The following is a 23,062-nucleotide window of genomic DNA, read 5'->3' as shown; positions in this document are numbered from 1 at the left end:
TGCTTGGGGAGAATGGCAAGAAAGGCTTAAACCACCTAAAACCTTTGGACTGAACTGCACACTGGCGCAGGAATAACAAGATATTTCGTTATTATGTCCATGTTACAGCACTCATGAAGGACATATGAAACTTGCACTCACATTTTCCATTGAAACAAGGAGGTTTCAAGGCAGCACACTCCATTCTGGCCTCCTGAAAGACAAAGACTCCATTGCTGGCTTAGTTCCACTTTGCATGACAGAATCCTGTATTTGTTTGGCTGGACAATGAGCATATAAACATGATTCTTAGCCTGTGATGGAGATGAAGGTATCAATCCTGTTGGCAGTGTCCCCTATGGATAATGGCCAGACATTGTAGTTAGCACCGTAATTCAAGTCTCCTGCTTGAAGGCAGTGCAATAGTAAATCACTAATTAGACATTCACACTTGCACTTTTGTGTTTCTTTCTTTTATCTTTTGTCCTTTCAAATAACAGCATAAACAAGAGGGTGACTGAATGAATGAAACCCACTCTCACCTTTCCTATCTCTCTTGGCTGGACAAGCAGTGGCACATGCTGGGTGCAGTTCAGAACTGCACTGTAAGGGATGCAGTAATAGCTGCTTTTGCCTAGCAAGGACATTTGTTTGTTCCTCTGCCCCAGGAAGCCAAGTTTCAGAAGTCATGCAAAGATTTCACATCTTTGACACATCACCTTTCCTGCCAAAATTGGTCAGGCATAATCATCAGGTCAAAATGTAAGATGAGAGAAGGGGACAAGCAGCACAAGCTCATAAATACCACTGCTTAGGAGATCAAGGCCAAAAACCAGGGTAGGTGGTTACAAGATTACAAGATGTTTATGGCAAGGGAATTCAAGGGAATTTAAAGCAAGGGTATTTCACAATCTGCTTTTTTTTTTTTTTTTTTTCTGAGAAATATACAATTATCCTAAATTTAGAGCACCTCAGAGATTATACAGCAGCATTCTTCCACTCCTTGTCACAGCTGGTCATTCAGCAGAGCATCTCAATGAGCTGCATGACACTGATGGTAGCATGCACCTTTTGGGGGAGCAAAGACTGCTTGCCACAAGGAGAATTGGATACCAACATGCACTCAGAAAACTCCATGTCAGGAAACAATGTGTCTACAAATCTGAGCAGAAAGATGGGCAAAATGCATTTCAGAAACTACAGGAGAGAGCTGAGGTAGTGGATTACAGGAAAGGCTAATTTGTGAAATACAAGGATATTAACCATGAGACATCCCAGAGAAATTTGAAATTTGTGCTTAGAAGGAATTCTATGGCTAGACCATGGTGCAATGGTCTGTTTGAGGCAGATCTACTGCAACAATGAAGCCAGGCTGCCTCCTGTTCTAGTGCTTTCAAGTGTAGGATCTTCCAGGAGCAGAGTCACTGGAACGCGGCCACAGCTTGAGAACCTTATTTATCCACAGCAGCAACAAGGGATGCACAAGTGTTTGGGGCAAAGCTGACAGAACTGGGGAGCAGAGGAGCAGAAGATGGACTTGAACAGCAGTTTTGAAATACAGTTAAAAAAAAAAGGAACACAAATGGTCTTTGACCCATTGATGGTTCTTGTCACCATACGTGCATCTTTTTTTACATAAAATTTTCCAGCTATTTTCAATTAGTTTTATATGCAGTGAGCTGAATAGATTCAGATTTCAGTGAATAAAATGTATTTCCACTATCAGAGAGTAAGCAATGCAGTAATGTAAATGGTGAAGCAAACTAGACTAAATAAGAAGCTACAGTAAAGTAGAAATTAAGTTTCTCCTTAATGTTGAAAAATCGGAACACTTTAGTAGCAAGGGTGGAAAAGCAGATTGTACAATGGTTTTACTGACCCAAGTAATCATGAGATAAGCAATTTCTGTAAAGAAGGATGGAACAATTTGTATTTTTAAACATGCATGCAATTTGCTGCCCCGAGGTGTTTTTTCCTCTCCACTCCTCTCCCCTGAGGATTGCAGGCGGAGCCTCTACTGGGGATCCAAAACACATGTCCCTAGCAGGTGACCTTCACCAAAAACCTACAAGGAACAAGATGATGTTTTGGGCCAGGAGGAGCTAAAAAGAATCAGCAAAGCTTTTATTCTTTCCCCTCTGTAAGAGCCACTGGCAGAACCTGAGCTCCTTCCAGACTGACAGATCCTCACCACTTCATGTACAGCAGCAATCCCAGCATCAGCCTGTGCAGGGAGCAACAAGGCCCAAACACCACTGGTTTCTGGGAACATTTCTGGAAGAAAATTGCTGGAGGCAACCAAACACCTAGCCAAAAGTCCCACCAGCCCTTTGTTTTTGGCATCTGTTGACCCCACATATTACACTTTAATTGTGTACAAAGTCTGAGATTGTTGGTTGGGCTGAAGAATTGGCCTCTGACCACAGAGGAAGAGGATAAGTTTGTCAAGTGGTATAGCTGCTAATGGCTGAGCTCCCCTGGGCTGCTGAAAATCACAGAAATGTTCTATTTGCCACTGTCCTTCAGAACCAACTGCATGCCAAAGTGAGACAGAAGGCTTTCCCCTGTTAGAGTCAGTCCTCAGTTCGGTTCCCAACTTTGTCTGAATAACCCTGTTTGAGTTATGTTATCATTCATCAATTATTTCATATAATATGGTTTTGATTTCTTCTAACACAGGAAAACTCACCCTATAATCACAGTTGGAAAAGATACAGAAATGGTGATAACACCCATCATAAATGTAAATGGTAGAATTCCTTGTTTCTTGCTTTATAGTGCCTTTCCCTAAGCTTCAGATTGTCTAGGAGACTAGAACGTCAACAAGAAGAAAGATTAAAAAGATAAAAGGAGGATTTTGAAGACAATACCATGTTTTGGGGAACACGAGTCACTACTCTCAAGAATTTGTAATTTACAGGCTGAGGGGCAGCTTTTCTCTGGGCTTGAGCAATGTAAGCCAGCAGCTCCTCCAAAGCATGACTGCTGGCTCGTGCCTGAGGCATTCCTTGGAGCTGTCTAAACTGGGGAAGAAAAGCTGACTTGAGGTCAGCTTAGCCAGCTTGCCTTGATGGAAGCCCCTCTTATCCCTGCAACCAGAGCTGAGATCATTTGCCCTGGTCACCCTTTAACTGCGGCCACTGCAAACACTGCCTGGAGAGCAGGGCAGCAGCTCACAAAATAGTGCTGCTGGCAGGACAACCCCCTCCAACTCCCAGAAGGGTCAAACCTTCCTCCCCCTCACTCCAGTAGAGGAGTTGTGCCTTTTCTGATCACAAGGACTCAGAGTATGTACAAATCTTAACTCAGCTCCTGGTATGGAGAGGACCAGTGAGAGCATTGTGCTCAGCCAGGGCAAAAGAAGTTGAGAACTACACAGAAATGTTGTCCCATTATTGGATTCATTTGGTTTGAGAAGGGAGTCGGATTCCAAGTACCCTTTTTGATACAGGAACTTGCAAACCTGTTGGGAGCTCTTGTTTTGTTTCAGGATTTCACATGATTTTCCAATTAACTTATTTCTTGAACAATTTGGTTGAGCAGATTTTATTTTTGCACACTGAAAGAGCAAAATGCTCTCTCTATATCTTTGCAATAGCTTACCTATCATTAAAAATGTAGAAAGTTTCACAGAATTTAAGAGATCTGATGATATCCATGCAGAATTTGGCTAAAGAGAGAGCTGTTGAAGGGTAAGAGATGGGAATAGGACCCAATAATCTTATGTGCTGTAAGGCTGGTCGTTCTTTGGGCCCAAAGCTACAAGTGAGCAGGATTTCCAAGCAGAACAACAGAAGCTCAGTAGGAATGACACAAAAGTTAGTGTAGGCATGTTTCAGGCTTTTTTTTTTTCACATTTAATAATTTATCCCCTTCATTCCTGAATTAACACATAATGTAAATCTTGTGATCATTACACAAACTCTAGTTCATACAACGATGAGCAAAACCCAAGGACAGTCCCCAATACAGAAATGTCAAAATCTAAAGGCAGAATCAGAGGACTTGAGGCTCACTAGAAAACCAAAGGAATGACCAAATGGCATTCTCAAATATGTATTCTAAAGATTACTTGCCACTGTTCTCACAGTTTTTAAAGATCCTTTGGCAGATCTGCCAGTGTAGAGGTAAGGCCTTAGAGAACTTTACCTAATTGTAGGTTATTACTACAAGACTTTCATATCTGGCATGCTACTAAGACAAACTCTACTACAAAAGTGCTCCTTTCACCAGCACATTTCATGTTTAGTCCAAACTATAGGTTTATTTTTTAATAATTTTTTTAAAAGCAGATTACTTTTTGTGAAGCAGTGAATATATAACAATATATTGTTCCCCCTAGAGACAACATGTATACAATGTGTATGATAGGCATGATATACACAAATAAGAGGACAGTGTGACAGATTAGTAACTAGAGGCCATGAAAGAGCAGAGGGATAAAACAAAAGTAGTAAATTTTTGGTCACTTTTGAGAGTTAATTTGGTCATCACATTCTTTTGTGTTTTTTTTTTTTTTTGTGATAATCAGATAGTGTATATATCATTCTAATAACTGTTCACGAAAAATATGAACAATAAATGACAAAGCACAGACTTGAAAGATACGCTAATATTGAATTTCCCAGATGAAATCTAGAGATTATTGTAGCAACAATTAAACAAGCTATTCTGCCAAGGAAAGGTAAAAAAAAAGTACCTTTTAAAGCACCAGACTGTGAACTGCAAAACACACATCAAAACCTCTATCCAAGCAGAGAATTGCATGCAGACTCACACCTTAGTAAATAATTAGAAAGAGCCCACTTTGAAGTAGTGCTCAGCACAGTGCAGATTAAGCTCTTTTCTCTCTCCTCCTCCATCTCCTATCTTCACTCCAGCCTCCAGGACCAAAATGGACTTTTTTCATCCTCACCCATTACCTTCACCTCTAATGGTCTTCTGCACCCTAAGAAGTATTTTCATTTCTCTGTTATAGACTTCAATGTTGGTTTGGAGTGTCATGTCCTGATCTTTCATTGCTTTGATGATAAAAGCCCCAGTGTAGCATTTTGCTGTGGCAAAAACTGAGCTTTTAGTAGTGTCATATTTTCTATCTTGGAAATAGCTTTGCTTTCAAATTGCCACTCAGTCTGGTGGCCACCACCATCCCAGGTACACTTTGCCAGCACAAACATGAGTAAAGTGCTGCTTGTACAGACTTTGGTTTACCAGCAATAACTGCATTAGAATAATTTCACTCAAGAGTGTGAGTACAACACTTGTTGGCAGTTGAAGCAATTTTTGCTGAGTCTCAACAACAGTGCCTTTTAGTGTAAATATGTTATGTTCTGGGTTGATATGCCATAGTGCATTATTCCACTAACACTTAAGGTATTTACTGAAACACATTGCAACTCCGAGATTAGCCAAAGTAATAAAACTTTTAAATTTCTTTTTCTAGCTTCCATTAATCTATTTGGAATCCAATACAATATGTTAAAAAAACTTTTGAGCTCATCATACAGCATTGCTGAATGTTGCTGTGCTATTGATTACACCCATGGATAGGCTGCTCCAGAAAAATAGCAACTAGACAGCAATGTGGCTATGGAGAATTTGGGAATGCCACCAAAATCACCACTGGGATGACATATGAGTATTTCTGAAAGAGAAGGAACAGTTTCTCTTCCTCAATGTATCTTCAGTGTATTCTCTGCTTTCTCTCCTTGAAGTTTTCTCTGTAGCCTTAAGTGCCTCCTTCTTTTCCTATTAGCTCAGGACCTCCTACGGGTATTTCCCGTCCCAGGGCCAAAACTTGGTATTTACTTCTCTAACAATGTTTCTAGAGTTATTCTGTAACATTTTCCCTTTGCTCACATTATTTGATAAAAGAGGACAGACAACTGTCACAATTTTGCAACTACATCTGATTTTGAGGCGGTGGTTCATTACATTCTGAAGACAGATCAGTAGCGGAAACAAAACCAGTGCCCCCAGGCAGGGCAGGGCTGTGCCATGCTGAATTCCAAGGACACTTTTCTTTCTGCCAGCCTGCTCTCTGAGTGCTGTGCCAAACTGAGGGATGCATGGTGAGCCTGAGGAAGAAGCAGGCGCAGACATCAGCTTGGGCACACAAGGCAGCTGATGGACTTTTCATCTTGTCACTGAAGACCAGGTCATAGCACAGTGTAGTTTCATTAAAACTACATATCTCATGTTCAATGCTCTTTCCCAACTTTCATTTATCTCTAAAAGACAGAACCAAAGGCTTTATGCTTTTGCTTTTCCCCCTTTTTTTTTTCTTTTCTTTTTTTTTTTTTTTTTTTTTTTTTCCATGTGGGAAACTTACTGTCATTGAAACTGCTTTGCCATTAATTTAGAGAGAGGTCACAAAATCACAAAACCCACATGGCTGCAGCTGGGCTGCCGCTGCTCCCCTGGGGCTTGGACTTGGTCACAGCTGCCCCGGCATCTCCACACACACAGAGCTTCCTCACTGCTGGAATCTCACTGCTGGGGCTGGGAATAGCTTCTGCATCCTCTAAGCACCTCTGGCTTCCACATGAGTTTGCTCAACTAAATGAAGACACACCACAGTTTCTGTGTTTTTCAAACAGATAACAGATGATATTACAAAGTCACAAACACCAAAGACATTGCTGAGCTTAACAGATGCAAAACTCAATGCACCAATCCATTTGGAAGATAAAAATGTTAATAACATAGTGTAAGTAATGAATATAAATTTTCTCCCCCAAAACAATGACATTTCCTGAGTAAAAGTTGCTTGGACTTAACTTTCTAGCCAAATTACTGGCCTTCATTCAGCTGTCAGTCACTTACATGAGAAACCTTAGGTTTACCAAAATTCTCTGCTTTACTACTAAAGACAATTAAATTTTCCCATTTCAGAAAATGTCTCACTGGGTTTACTACCACAGGCATCTTGGAATATGAAAAATATGAAAATCTTAAAATAGTTTCAAGAAAGTGTGTTTCATTACCTAAAAGAGAGCAGAGACAGTTCTACTTGGGAGAAATTTGGAACCACCTGATTAATTCTGTTATGATAATAATTACAAGACAATATTATTAATGGAACATAAATGGTTGGTTTCTTCAAAACAGCTTTCACATATTTAGCTCAATGATACTATGAAGGTAGAAGTTTACTTAAAAGTGCAGTATTCATATACTGTACAGCAAGATGCACAGGAAGTAAAATGATTACTATATGGGAGAAATCCTCTGTATGTACTAATGTTGAGATAATAAGATTGAGAAATACCAAAACTTAGGTACGTGAATATAAAGTAACTTAAATGATGTTTGTGAACCCCCCGCCCCCAGTATTAACAACTGAAATTCCATTTTAGGGATCATTAAAAACCAGAACTTTGCTTAAAGAACAGTCTCTAAACTTTGCTTGAACGGTAAAACATTGTAACCATGCATATATATTAAAATTTTCAAGCCTTTATACTTACATTACTGAAACTGTGTATCTGCAATGTTGGCATTGTATCTTTGTTAAGTTCAACAGCAATAGATACGTCAGCCTTTCCATGGACAATTAACTTATTGCTAAGTCAAGAAAACAGTTCTGGACTTATTTCATTTAAAAGCAGTCTTATTGAAAAATAGCATTGAACAGTATATTAGATAGGTACAGCAAAATAAAATTACCCAAAAGAACAACCCACATGGTTCATTTTGAAAACTTAGTTGTTCTCCTGAAACTGGAAAATCAATGAACTAATGTAGCAATCCCTGTGCCTGCACACAGTTCAAACCCTTCTCTCACTTCCATGCTCCTTATGCACCCCTGAAACCCAGGACTGTCACTGAAGCAGGAGCTGTGTCTCACTTTCTACATTACCAGAATAATGACAGTAAGTCAGACTTGTTGACGCATTTTATTGTGAGATGGGGAGTCTGGTAAAAAACTAGAAAATGACCATGATGTAACAAGGAACTTAAAAATGAAGTTTCAGATTTGTAACATACATACATGAATACAGGAACAAATTGGCACAAAAATGTTAAACATTGTTCCCAACACTGTTTTATAAGATTATTCTAATTTGGCTTACTAAGGAAATGAGAGTTTTATGGTTAGACTAATCTCTTAATAAAACTGCAGAGCATCATGCTATTAGTCACACAGTGAATTTCAAAATTTAAGAGCTTTATATTAAAAACTGGGTAAAGGTAAAATGAATTGATTGCAATTGTAAAATTAATACATTCCCATTTTAATTCTTCTGTTCTACAGTCCAAGGCAAGTATAAATGTTAACATAACACTGTTAAATCAAATCTCAATGCAAGAGAACCGATTGCATCTCTACTTTAAATCTTATCAACTTTCCAAATTTTCATACTAAAATATATTATTGTATTAATACAAACTACAGTATTATACACTACACTGTGTAATAAATAAAGAAATATAAAAATAAGACACATAAATATAAAAGTTTTCTAAAACTAAAAAGGTACATATGTCAGTAAGAAGGGTATTAATACTGCCAGGTTTGAAGACATACAGTACAAAATGTTGCACAGATCTATAAACTAAAAGAAATAAAATAATACTGATAGGTAAAAATCAGCTAACATTGTTAATAAATGGGGTCCATAATAACTAACATTTGAAAATACTTATGAGCCAGATAACATGTCATGTATGTGTCTGAAATTAAAGTAAACCAATAAAGCAATAAAGCAGATTAGAAAATTTCCCTTGTAATTATTGTAGAGAAATTCTGCAAGTCAGGTATTAACCCAAAATACCACCAAATAATTAAATAATGAAATATACCAGTGTTCTTACTTCTCTGATGGCTGAGTGTTTTTTTCCCCATTAATAGTTTAGAAGTTTGATACAAATCAACAAATGCTAGTTATTGTAGGCCACACATTGGATAAAGGCTGCTTAGAGCCTTTGTAATACTGATAAATGGCACTTACAGCACATAGGTCTTGCATAAGGCCAAAGGAGATACAAAGCTTCATATCATATCCTTCATATTGTTACTACATACTCAAAACACAATTACAAACACTGTTTTTGACAACTTTCCTGTCCTTACCAGTATTAACACTGTTAGTCCCTGCAATCAGAACTCAACGACAATCTTCTCAACTACATTTTTAACCACATGAGTAAGAAACTTCAGTTCTTCTATCATCTTCTTCCTTAAGGCTAACAATACACTTTAAATTATAATATGCTCTACTACAACATCTAATGTCATAAACTGCTACCTTCTAGGTTGAATTTACAAAGGTAGCCAAGCACTGTTTGCAACTGCATTACACGTCTCTGCAAAAGGGAATTTTGTAGTGCAGAAGTTCTCACATTGTAAAACATAAGAAAATACTGAAGAGGATTTAGGAAATGTTTTACCATAAAAAAAAAAAATTCATATAAATCTCTCCCAATTGTACAGTTTAAAAATTAATCAACTTAAGAATGAAAATTAATACTGATAAAACAAACAATGCCAGATGCTTGTCTAATAATCAGGTTTCCTACAACCTGTTAAATCTTTGCTTCCAGAGTCACTGTATTTTTCTAATCTGCTTCATGTTATAAACTTGTTCCTAACTTTGAAAACTGTGTGAAAAATTACTAAGTTTGAGGTTCAGGCACACCTGGATTTCTTTTTTTTTTCTTTTCATTTTTTTTATATATATATTTTTTTACACAGTAGTGAACAGAAATCACAGTATGCAGGCTACTGCGTTTCCATGAAAAGCATGTATACTATAGAAGGAACTTCATTACCAATTTTTTTTCCTTATAGAAAAAACCTAGCATGTAAGCTTTATTCGTTATTTTCTTCTGACACCTGCCCATTATTTTGTATAACTTCTGGTTCTGCATTGCTTGCTTGATTTACAGCTTCATCGTTCCTGTCACCTTCAGTTTTCCCTTCTTCCTCTTCTACTGCTGCTACTTCTTCTGCATCCCCTACTTCTTGTAGTTCCCTACATTCTTTTTCTTCCTGAAGTCCCTCTATGTCTTTTTCTTCCTCCTCCTCTTCCTCTTTTTCACTGTATTCCTCTTCTTCCCTGGTTAGGCTCTCCCTCTCATCCGAGTCGATCTGCGAGGGGGACGCCCTGACCACCACGTGCTCGCTGCTCAGCGCCTCGGGGCCCAGCTCCTCGGGCTCGGCGCTGTCGCGCTCCTCCGGCTCCCTTTTGCAGTAGGAGTAGCGATGGTTCATGTGCTGAGAGTAAGAGCCCGAGTGTGAAAACCTCTTTCCACACTTGTCACATTGGTAGGGCTTTTCCCCAGAATGCAGTCGCATGTGTTCGATCAAATGGTGTTTGTGTTTAAATGCTTTCGTACAGATTCCACACTCGTGAGGTCTTTTACCTGGAAAATAAAGCACAAACAGCTGGGCACCTTGTAGCTGAAGTTTTAAAAATGCACACTGCCGTTTTTATTGTAAAATGCTGTTGGTGAACATATTAGCATTGATTAAATTTTATATAACAAGATGTTCATTAGCAGCCTGAGTTTCTCTCCTGAGCCCAAAGAACAAAGGTGCAAGGGTACATTGTCACAATCACTACAGTAATTTGTAAGTTTTTAGGAAAACTCATCATAGGAGGATAAAGAGATTCTCATATATAACTTATAGCACAAAAAAGTGGAAATATAAAATAGAAAATGAGAATTTTTTCTTGCATAAACTATTTTCAATTGAAACCATTTTAACTTTTCTATATTGATGGCAATTTCAAATTAGCTAAGCTTTTATGTTGGTTTTGGTGTACAAAGTCCTTCCATGATACAGGTAAATGGAAAATCATTCTAAAATCTAGGCTGAATGCTTTATGTGTAAAACTTGCTGACTACACATGCATTGACATGAAAAAAATCTGTTTCACTCAGTGTGTTTCTGCTGTTTTCCAGCTACGGTCTTGTTTTTAGAGTTTCTTATAAATATATCAGGAGGCTAGCAGTGTTATTTTGATTTTAACATTTAAAGTTGTTACACAAAATGACTTTACAGTCATAGCTCAGACATAAAAGACAAAGACAGTAAGACATCAGATCACACTACACAATGACCAGCACATCCACGTCATCTCATGCCAAACAAGCAACAAGGCAGATGTTGGTCTCTCTTCCCAAGAAACAAGTGACAGGACAAGAGGAAATGGCCTTGAGTTGTGCCGGGGGAGGTTTAGATTGGAAATTAGGAAAAGTCCTAGTTAGGAAATTAGCAAAAGTTTCTTCACCAAAAGGGTTGTGAAGCACTGGCTGCCCAGGGAAGTGGTTGAGTGACCATCCCCGAGGTACTTAAAAGACAAGCAGGTGTGGCACATCTGGGACAGAGCAGTGGACTTGGCAGTGCTGGGTTAATGGTTGGAGTCAATGATCTTAAAGGCCTTTTCCAACCTAAATGATTCTATGATTTTGAATGTTACATTGAAGTTAAAACTGGTAGGGGAAGAACAATTCTGCTAGGAAAAGGAGGAGTTAAAAAAGCCTCAGGACACTATAGGTATGAAATTAGATACCTTTAATGAATACAACTTGAGAAAATTGATCAAGAAAAAAATAATTTTTTATGCTTTTTAATTTTATATGTAAGATAACATTAAAATGTTAATATGCAGAAATATAATTAATATAATAATTCAGCTACTCTGTGAACCAAGAAAGTAGAGCAGCATGGAGTAGCCAGAAGTTCTGAAGAGTTTATTTTATGGATGTGGGGAAAGAGAAGATAACAGAGCCAGCAAGAAAGGAATCTATAATACAAAACCCAATATATATTTGGCACCTAATCAATAAAAAAAAAAAGAATTCTTACTTTAAGACATCACAGAAGAAATAAGAGAGCAAGAGGTATTAAAAAAATCCTACAGATACCAGAACTGGAGCCAAAAGAAACAACTATGAGAAATTAAAAATAAAAATCAAAGCCAAAAGGGTGTTCATTGGCAGTTAGATTCTACGTCTAATGAATAACTGAAGCTGTTAACTTTAAGGCATTATAAATGTAGCTCAATTGGAAAATCCTTCATGCCAGATAGGCATGCTGCTTTTCATGCACAGTATCAAATACATACACAATCCTTTTTTTTCCAGCTTTTATTTTTAAGTTTTTTCAAAATTGATAACCAGGCAAGGTAAATTAGAAGTAATATATCCTCATTTATAGGCTGTAGCTCACAGAGGATTATCCACAAGCCAGATGCAAAAACTCCCCTTTTTCTATTTAGGGTTTAGGTCTAACAAATTTAAAGAAAGACAGAATTGCTGTTCTGCCAAACAAATTTAAAAAACCAGGGGTTTCTAAAGAAAGCTTAGCACAGGCAGTAAGGACTGCTACACTTCCCGACACTGCCTGAGAACTGGCTTCCAGCTGAAATTATCAGTTACATGTTACTAAAGAAATAACAATCAGAAAAGTCTTTTCCTAGTACATACCTGTGTGTTCATACTTATGTCTCAATAACGAGCTGCTCTTCTGGAATATTTTGTCACATAAATCACATGCATACATCCCATTTTCTGTCTTTCTCATTTTTTTCTTTGGGGGTGTTGAATCAGAATCGTTTTGATCTTCTAAATTGGATATTCCTTCTGAGCTAGTGTCTTGCCTTTCATCCTTCAGAAAAATTACAAAAATAAGTTAATTCCAATAAAAGAAGTCACCCACATAAACTGAAGCTGCTATTCCCATTCAATTCCATAAATAGACAAACAAAATTGTTTAGACTTCTACAGTCAAAAAAATCCTTTACTGCATTGTTTTGCTTTGCAGTCCCTGCCACCATCCAGATGCAAATTTCCTCACTGGGACTGGTTTTAATCACATCCAAATATGACTGTTGGCCAGGTCTAAGGTATGCTGGCACTCCATATTTTAGGGCCCATAAAATAACTGCAATATTACAGACCTGTAAAGCACTTCAGTAAGTGGGAAGAGCAAATTTGCCACCTAACTGTATTTTTCAGCTAATGCTGGTCACCTACCTTTTTCTGCCTCACAGATTTTATGAACTTAAAAGACTGGTTTTGCTGAAGTTTTCACAAAAAAGCTATTTAAATTACCATTCCAATTTGCATATTTGACTACCTTCTTCCTCTTGAAACTACCACAAATACCACTTAACCCAAAATTTAGGGGACTTCAAGTACTGTCATGAGTAAATATTTTCAAAAATATAACTGCTGTGTATTTCTAAGCTTTTTAAGTGCTAAAGCTTCCCTGTAAAAGCACAGTATTTTCTACTGACATCAGCAGCACGTACATGTTACTCTCAAACTTTTAACGTTTTAAACAACCTTGTAACTCTTCAAGGCTCCTCAGTCTCTGGCAATACAGAAGCCTGAATAAAATGCTAGGCCACCAATTTCTAAGATTTAAGTAGAAACACTCAGCCACTTTCCTGTTCTGCCCTGTCCCTACCTTAATGTTCACAGGTGATTCTCAGGAGGACTGCCACCAATTAGATCCCATCTGGATGCACCCAGGGAGCAACAAGCCAGGATACAGGAATGGCAGATGAAGATAAATATCTCCCTGACTTTCAATTGAGAATATATCTGCATTTTGTTTAAAGTGACATTATGGTGTAGGATGAATTCAGTTACTCTGCAAACCAAGGAAGCAGAGCAGCAGGAAAGGAGTAACCAAAAGTTCCAAAGAGTTTATTTTCTGAATATGGGGAAAGAGGAGAGGCAGAGCCAGCAAAAGACAAAAGCCATGTTTTTATTTTGCTTTTTGATCAGGAGCATTAGATAGTCTTTAAAATAGTGAGCACTAATGTCCTAGAAGATTAAATACGGAGAATAACTGAGTTGTCCACGCACAACAGTTTCCATTAGTCTGGACTCAAGCTGACTGAGCTAACTAGCTTTGCAGAGGGCACAACAGTAATACCTATTACCTATTTACAATCAAGTCAAATAAGCTGGATAGCTTGTATTTATATTTTTATTTAGTTCACCTTGATAGCTTTCTGTTAGTTCAGCAGAGATACAGATTGAATACATCATACGTACATCATGTAGGAATATGGGGACCGAAGTACCTGATTTCCATTGGCTTGGGTCTGTTTTGGTGGTGTCTCATGAACTGCAGGACTAACTGTAGTAGAGTATGTATAAGCCACCTGTGGAATCAAAATGGTTTGCTTATTGGCAGCGAGAGCTCTCAAGCAGGGAACACTGTTCTGGTCAGCAATGGCAACAATTGTAGGTAACTGGGCAGTGACTGTAGGTATAGCAATATTTATGGGATTGGCACTTGGTGGGATTACATTTACAATAGGATCAGAGTCTGTAACACTGTTGTCCTTTTGTGGTTCTTTTTTTGCACAAGTTAAGTTCAAAGGTTCTTCTTGGACAGAATAAACACTGTTCTGGTAAACACTAGTTATGGTAGATCTTTCCAACAGTTCTCCATGTTGCTTTGGTAGCGAAAGGTCAAGAGGTTCTATTTGTGGCTCTTCTTGTACACCCTCTGCCGTGTACGTGTAACCCTGTGAATTTCTTGATGAAGAAAGGTTTAGTGGTGATGCAGATGGCGTGCTACTGTGTGAACCATTCAGAGTTGAAGCCCCTGGTAAAGTCTGAGATTTCGTAGTACTGACAGGATTTTGTGAGTTATTTGTGCTGTTCTGGGGTTCACTCACATCTGAAGTTGCCGCTTGATCATCGTTGTCTGCGGGGCTGCTTAATTTAACTTGTTCAGGAGAAGATGGCCCAGAAGACTGCACAGAAATCTGTCCAGCTTGCATTTTTTCAAACCACTTTTTTACCACATCCAGTGGTAGGTTTACAGAATCTGCTATTTTTGAAAGCTCTTCTGCACTTGGTTGTGCATTTAATGCATAATACGCTTTTAGGAGCGACAGAAGGTTCTTTAAAGGTGGCTGACCAGGAGACAAGTTGTTGTCCCCGGTTTCTGATGGGACAGGGGACTCGGGTTTCTCAGCTTCTGCTCCACTGGGCTGGGGAAGCTGAGGAGGGCTTTTTGTTTCATAGTGCTTTAATTCTTGAAGTGCATTAAGATCTCCTGGACAGTCATCACAAAGAAGACAAGTGCTATCGTTGGTCTCTCCTTCAAAGTTCTTATCTTTCTCAGACTTCACTGTGAGATCTTGTGGTAATTTCTCATTTTTGCAACTATTTGCAGGAACAGAGTTTTCTTTTTTTAGATTTTGTGGAACAACCTGAAGTTGACTTGGCTGCTCCAAGCTGTAGTTGATGATAATTTTGGTTGTCCCATCTTGGTCAACCAAAGGAAGACTGATAGCTGAAATGAGGGAATGGCCAGCTTGTTGTATAGATGCATTGTTGATTGTTTCTTGTTCTTTGGATGCAAGATTAGCATGATTGTTTTCCAGTACTTGCCTTATTACGTTACCATCCACTGCCACTTTTAGTACATTTTGAATGTCACTTAAATTGATGCTTATGGGAGACACCAGACCTACTGTTGGTAGAACAACAGCTTGCACCACACCCTGAGGAGAACTGGTTGCCTGCAACGGGCTACCACCACTAAAAACCCCATTTTGCAAAGGGGTTGAACAATTAATTCCTGAAGCAACCACTATGGGCTTGAATTCATAATCCACAGGTTCAGTTTTAATTTGGTTAAGAGGAAGCTGCTCTTGCAAGGGTTTATTTTCTATCTTTTGTCGTATCTGTGGTCTTGCTGGGCTACCTGGTGATGCAGAAAGGGAAGGGGACGAGCACTGAGACATCTTGAGCCCTGACCGGGCTCGACCATTCACGGGCATCAAACCAATACACTTCTTACTGCTTATGTGAGAACTGTATGAACCAGAATGGGAAAAACGTTTCTTGCAGTTTGGGCACTCATATGGCTTCTCTCCTAAACAGAAGAAAAATAAAAAAAAAAGAGAAAAGGCATAGGCAACAGTTAACCAGGTTACAGCATAACTTCATCAAGCAATAATTATCAGAACAAATACATCATAATGACCTCTCAAAGAGTCCTAGGGAAAAAAACAATCTTATCTAGTGAATTGAACAGTAAGAGCATAGCTCTGAGCCAAGGATCCTTTAATAAGTTTCTGATCCACTAGATATAGGATGGAGCCCACACGATCATGTGTTCCAGTATTCCTCTATTTGACAATTACAGATTTCATTGAACTTCATTAAAGTAGTACCACCACTAACTTCTAACTTCTTATATAAGATTTCTTATAACTCATCCAATAAATTGTGTCCTGAGTCTACTTTAGTATGACTAATCTTGAATGATGCCAATTACAGCCGCAGGAGGAACACTCAGTTCTTATGTCCTGAGTATTATCAATTAAAATTCTCTAGCAAGGCTTGTAACACACTGAATGATCTGCAAACATTGAAGAAAAACAGACAAGTGCAAAGGACCAGAAAGATGTCCCCATTTCTTCTGTGACAAGTCAAGTTTTCCTTAATTGTAAGAGATTAAGTTGCAACTGTAAATCCTCTTGAGTTTTTCTACATATTCCCTGCACAGAGCTGAAGGCTGCAGTCAGTGCTTGCAGTATTCCAGAGGGAAAAATATATGGAAAACACTAGTATTTTAAAACTAAAACTAATATTTAGACTTACAAGACTGCTATTACAACAAAGTTATAAAGAGCAGAAATGGCAACATTAATACTCAATTCAATGCTTGATTTATTTACCACTGTGGATTCGTAGGTGCTCCTTTAGGTGATGTTTATATTTAAAAGCTTTTCCACATTCAGTGCACTTGAATTTTCGATTACCGCTGGACTGCGTCACATGTCTCTGTAAGAAAGAAGTCTTAATTATTGTACAGGACAGCATCTTGCAGAAACACCTTCTATTTTCACATTGCAACATAGAAAAAGCCATACAAACCCAAAAAGAATCAACTATAATTGTAAGAGACTGAAGGTGGTATGGAAAAAGGAAACAAATTACAAAGCAGGTAGAAACTGAGGTACACATTTCTTCTGAATAAATCTGATACAGTAAAGAGAAAGAAACAAAACAAACTCAAAAATATAGTTGCCCCTTCTCCTAAATTCAGGTGAAGTTTACACTGACATGTTAGTAGGAAGTTCCAGGATGAATGCTAGTTCTACTTGTGAAAGCAAAACCATCAGGGAAAAAACCCAAGCCCAGTAACCACAGAATATTTCATGCAGGATAGAAAAACATTAAAGTCTATAGAAACCTGTTTAAACTTTAATCGGTTGACTTGATTTTTCCATTTACATGCTTTCAGGGCTTACTGTTGGCCTTGGATCCCTCTATATAATGCTGCCACAGGACTGCTCAAGAGAAGGTAGCTTAGTGACAATAAAGGTACTCTTGGTCACAATTAATTCGCAAAACAAATGTGAGAAACCAAACCAAAACAAATAAAAATATGGAGGGTTTCCCAAGTACAAAACACCAAACCTCTTCACCATTTACACGGAAGCTCTGTGATTATTTTTGTTAGATTTTGCCTTGTGAGAGCATTTATTGTTAAGTTCTAAATTGTTTTTGTCTTTATTGCTATACTAGTTTCAAAAAAAGCAAAAGCTATGACAGACATGTAAATATCTGTAGTGTATACGTGACACATATGTTCAAGATTTGTAATTTCACCACAAAATGCATAAATCTATGAATGGGTACTTTTAAAGACAAAAATTACATGCACTTTTAAAGTTGAAACAGCTTAATTACCAACATAAAACAGAGGAACTAGGAATTTTTCTGTTCAAACAACTTGTTTATTAGAAAAACCCAGCAGCTCCTTTTTAAATAGAGCTCATTTGGCAAAAAGATAATCTGCATTGGGATGCACTGCAGAGTTTTGGTAACTGGGGCAAGCATTTTCATAAACTCATAAACAGAGCTGTTCATGGACCCCAGGGACAAACAGGCTGCCCACCACCAACAGCAGGTGTGGATCAGCTGCCTCTGGTGTGAAAGCATGGGAGGAACCCCTGGCCCTGGCCTGCTGTGCTTGGCAGCACGGGGAGCAGATGCTCACCGGGTGCTAGGGCTCTTCCTGAGCAGACATGACAACTGGGGGCTGAGAACTGTGCTGGAGAAGCAGGGATGGGTAAAACACAGGATGGTGACCCTGCTGTGAGACATGCCTGCAGATCTGAAGAACCTGTGGCTGTGCAGATTACTGGATGAAAGTCTGAACTCTCTGCTCTGAGATATGCTGTCCAAATTATCAACCCTTCCTGTTCTACTCCCTGTCCCCCTTTAACAGAAGACAAATTGAAATAAGATCATCTAAATTACTTCCACATACTCTAATTTAAGAGTTCCCCTGGGAGAAGCAGTTGGTTAAGCTGCAGATTTTACCTGTCAGCAGATACTGCTCCTACCCTGCTCAGGGTGAGCTGCTTCCTGCCTCCCCCTGGGCTCTGCAGTGAGGTCTCCACTCGAGTTTATCCCCATTAGCACCTGACCTTCATTCCCAGGTTTGTCAGCTGTCTTTTGCTAGTTCACATGGCTTTTCAGCTCTGTTTAACTAAGTCCCTTGAAGATGATATTCTAGAAGACTGTGGCTGACTCACTGCATTTCACTTTAAATGATCCAACTGCAATGAGTCTAGAGGACCGTGTCAGGATTTACTTAAGCCTGCTGAGAATCAGTTACTATTGTTTGTCTTGAATTATACAAGCTAACAGAACTCAGGATATATAGAGTTATTGCAGGTCCTGGACTACATAAATATTCATACTAAGTATCAGTGCATGTGTTCAATCTGTCAGAAATGCTTCTGCTCCAGTCTTTAAAATCTAATGCTCTATTTCTAAGGCATGGAAGTCCACACTCCACTTATCAAAATTTTAATGAATTTTCCTGTTTTTCCGGTCACAGCTGTAAGGTGCTTTAAGCTTTCTGCTAGGCAGTGTTTCCAAATCGATTTTGCCTTAGCTTCTTATATTTGTAACTCTCTGTTCAGCTTTCTTGCTGTCTCTCGTAGTACTGTTCAGAATTACTTTGAAGGATCTTGTTTAAATGCATCTGAGAAATCATAACACTTCTCCAAAGTACCACCTGTAATACTTTCACCTTCATTTTCTCAGATTCAAATGGTTTTCCCCCTCTCAGCACTGTTAAAGCCACATTAGTCTGTGCCTGAGATATGTGATACATTTCTAAAACATGTACATAATTGCTGTTTTCTGCTCATTAAAGAATTAACTGCAACATTCAAAGAATATTCTTCTGCGCTCCTTCCAGAACTGAAAGAAGAAACATCAGCATTAAGGTCTGTAACTAGCCACTAATACATCCCTGAACCAGATGTTTACTGTGCTTACGACTGAAGTCCACCCCTCTCACACCAGAGAACAAAACTAATTAATGAGAATCCTCCAAAGTTATTTGGAAGACAGAAATTACAGATATATCAGGGGCTTTCACAGATGATTTGACCATGGTTTCCAAGAACTGCCATTTCTCATCAGTGTGCACGACACTGTGAAATTCTGAAAAACTACCTACAGGTGCTTCATAAATTGATGAGAAAAAAAATTAAAACAAATAATATAAGAAGTACTTTTTCACACTTCAACATCCCTTTTGGTGCTTCACATGTCAAGGCAGACAACACATACAGCATCACCTCCTACCAACTGTTAGTGGTGCAGAAACAGCCAAGGGTGCTGTGAGGAGCAGGGGGAGGAAAGAAGAAGAAGGTGCAGGATGGCTCTCAGCTCTCTGCTGGAGCAGGAGCAGAAGTTTTGTATACCTTCCCCTGGCTCAGGAGGAGGCCCAGTGTGCAGGTACCCCTTCCACTGCCTTCACTAAGCTAGATTTTATCTTTGCTCTTTGCTTCTTTGTAGAGAACCACTACAAGATTGTGACAGGATGGACATTTCCAGCTAACAAAGTTATCCAAATAATCTATGGTCAGGTGAAGTCCTTTAAGAATAAGACATCAAGTTTTAAACATGCAGCTGTTTAAGATCCACAGCCAGGAGGTCTATACTTTACTAAAAACAAAATTTTCCATTACTCAAATGATGTAATCATGTATACGCAGCCAATTTTGAAGACATGACAACTTTGCAATAATAACATAAACAAACAAGTATTTCACATTTACCAAGTATCTAAACCATTGTAGTTTTAATTCTGGCTATGGCTTGAGAAAAAAGAACATACTTTTACAGGTGTAATACTGATTCCAGATACTCCATAGAAACAACATTAATCAAATACAATTGTGCCTTCAAAAGTATAAATCCATGAAAACGTTTTTGTGGGAATACAGTTTAAGCTACCCTTTTCAGCAATTCTTCTGATTTACTCACTTGGTATTTTTTATTTTTTCATTCAAACTGCATGCAAGTATGGCTTCTATCTCCCCCAACTACTTTATTCTTATGGTCTTAGGCTTGTAACTGAAAAGACTGAAAACAAATGTGGTAGCCCACAAGAAAAGCATTATATAAATAGCATTCATAGATTTTATAGCTAGAAATATAAGATGTATGTAAGATGAAAGTAACTTTTAAAGTGCAAGCCAAGCCAAAAAGGAAGCGAAACAGAAATTAATTGCTCATGGGAAGCATATTTGAGTAAAAAAGAACTGCCACACCAGAATATGGTGGTGAGGTTATTCCAAAGCTTGTGAGACAATAAAATCCTTGCAGCAGGATGGCTGACACTTTTTGTACCAATTTAATTGACCTGTGAATGCAAACACTTGTGTACAAAAATGTATAATAAATTTTTTACCCTGTTAAATTGTTGGACTTGGTGATACTTTGTAGGATAGAGGTTAACAGCCAATGTGTAAAAAAGCATCTCCTTTACTCTGGTTTCCTTAAGTAAAGCATGTTCCTTTACTCTGGGCTACAGCCTGTTGGTTTGGTGCTACCAGAAATGTCAGAAGTACCATTACTTTTACATTCGGTTTTGCATTTTTCTGTTATATTTGTCTCCTGTTTCATTTCTGGAGAGTATATGAATCTTTCTAGTCTGTCCTCCGAAGGAAATATCTCCCAGCCTCTTTAACTTGGTGGTGGAAAATCTGTATGTTTTTTTCTCTGGATAATTCCTGACTGTTTCAGTCGGATCCTGAGCCTCAGAGGGCCTCTGATAAGAATGTGCTGGGGATGGATGATGGACATTGTGGGGATAAAAAAAGAAAAGAAAAAGAGTGATGGGAGAACAGAGACTCAGGATCTTCTGATGGTTATGATCAGATGTTTAACTCATGGAAGACATTACAAGGACCCATGCCCTCAGGTCAGCCCATGAACCAGAGAAAACAAGCTCATAACATCTTTAGTCTTTTCTGCTGCTTCATTTAGTATTTAACACCATATTTCACACATTTAACACCATATTTTAAACACTAATTATTTATATATTGTCTTACAGCATGAATTGCATTTCAAAACTGTACCTCACAGTTCAAGCAACATAATGGTTTGTTTCTTAAGGGCAAAAATGCTACAGTAAATTGTGAATTATTCAAACTGAACTTATGAAAAAAAGAAGGAAATCTTTCATGAAAGGTTTGAAATAAGATTTAAGTCATAATTTTTACACAATGGTAGCCAATGAACAGAAAAAAACAACAAATTACCTGTAAATGTAATAAAGCACTTCTGAAAACAACCCTATTGCCTAGATGAATGAAAACAGGAATTGAGATCTCAACCTCTGACAGCTACAGAAAAAGCCTGACTTGAGCAGCAAGCTTGAGTGTGTTCTCTGGGCCCGGGCCATCAGCACACAGATGATCTGCTTTGACCAGTTTAGCCGCTCTGCACATTTCTGCCCACAAAACAAACCACAGCATTGCTACAGAGACAATAACCATCATTCAAACGCCACTCACTGGGTCTCTTCCTGACTTGTGTGATGTCATGTGGCGGTCGAGCTGCGTTCTGTACGCAAACGTGTAACTGCACAAGGAGCAGCTGAAGTTATCTTCGTTTTTTTCATGGCGGTATTTGATGTGTTCCTTCAGAGAGGTGAAACGCTTGTACCCTCGGTCGCAGTACGGGCACGTGAGCAGCTGGGAAAACGCGTCAGGCGTTCCTACACGGCAGACACAAGGCACCACGCTTAAATAAACAAGTTCCAAACTTACTACCTGCAACAAACAGGCCTGACATTTGCACTGATTACTGTAAGAGAACATGAAGCTGCTGGAAGCTTCATTTGTTTTAGAGAAGGACTCATGATAATTTAGATTTTTTCCACAGGTATTATGCACCCTCCCACACTGTGGTATGGTTGCCCCAATGTACCTTGGAGAGAGTCAGCACAATATGCTGATAGGACAAGAAGGAATGGTTTTAAACCAAAAGACAGCAGATGGAAACTAGGTATAAAGAAGAAACTTTTCATTATAAGGGTGATAAAATATTTCAGCAGGTTGCCTAGAGGGGTGGCAAATGACCCATTTCTGGAAATATTCAAGACCAGCTAGGACAGGGTTCTGAGCAACATGATAAAGTTGAAGATGTCCCAGCTCATTTCAGTGGGATTGGATGTAGATGACCTTTAAAAGTCCTGTCCAACACCAACCATTCTATGATTCACAGATATGTACGTGTTAGTAGGATATACTGTCTGCAGGACAGAAAGTAGAGAGATCAAATGTGTGGCCATATGTATGAGTCCAATGTGATCTATGGAATCTATTTTGCTGGCTTTCATAAAGTACTTCTGTATTAGCACAGGGAAAAGTGAAACCAGATTGAAACTAAATATTAATTTCACATGTCTATTTCAAGAAGTCACCATTTAGGAAGTTTTAGCTCCATTCCTTCTTAGCAGCATATGTTTAGCCCTCCACATAGTAACTCATTCTATCCTTGAAAAATTAATTTTTAAAGGACTGAATAAAATACTTTCTAAATTTATCAATAAAGATATGTTCAAATAAATGTAGGGTTTGCTGTATTTGATTAAAACATCAATTTATAGGTGTGATATCCTCCAATGACCATGCTACTCTTCCTTGCTTCAAGTCAAACAGGAAGCAAAGGTTGCAATGATGCACCTATGCACTGTGCTGAGCATGAGAAAGGTGGAAGGTCTTTACTGATTAACATTTTATGCTCTGACGCACAAAGGGCACATTTGTAC

General features: G+C 38.5%; 1 protein-coding gene across 3 annotated transcripts in view; it reads right to left on the bottom strand.

Annotated features, from left to right (window-relative positions):
- Positions 1-7,863: 7,863 nt before the first annotated feature.
- ZEB1 (zinc finger E-box binding homeobox 1) overlaps positions 7,864-23,062 on the bottom strand; it is a 118,218-nt gene continuing 103,019 nt past the window's right edge. For 2 of the 3 annotated variants that reach the window (XM_084223216.1, XM_084223217.1), the window contains exons 5-9: positions 21,804-22,006; positions 16,647-16,752; positions 14,028-15,838; positions 12,418-12,598; positions 7,864-10,347 (exon numbers count right to left, since the gene is read on the bottom strand). In XM_084223216.1, coding sequence (XP_084079342.1) covers positions 9,794-10,347; positions 12,418-12,598; positions 14,028-15,838; positions 16,647-16,752; positions 21,804-22,006 — 2,855 coding nt within the window. In that variant the 3' untranslated portion in view covers positions 7,864-9,793. Of the gene's footprint in view, positions 10,348-12,417; positions 12,599-13,998; positions 15,839-16,646; positions 16,753-21,803; positions 22,007-23,062 lie in introns of those variants that run through there. The other variant, XM_084223218.1, reaches the window with a different exon arrangement.

Source organism: Fringilla coelebs, assembly GCF_963513975.1.
Source record: "Fringilla coelebs genome assembly, chromosome: 1".
NCBI lineage: Eukaryota > Metazoa > Chordata > Aves > Passeriformes > Fringillidae > Fringilla > Fringilla coelebs.
This window is presented reverse-complemented; position numbering and strand designations above follow the sequence as displayed.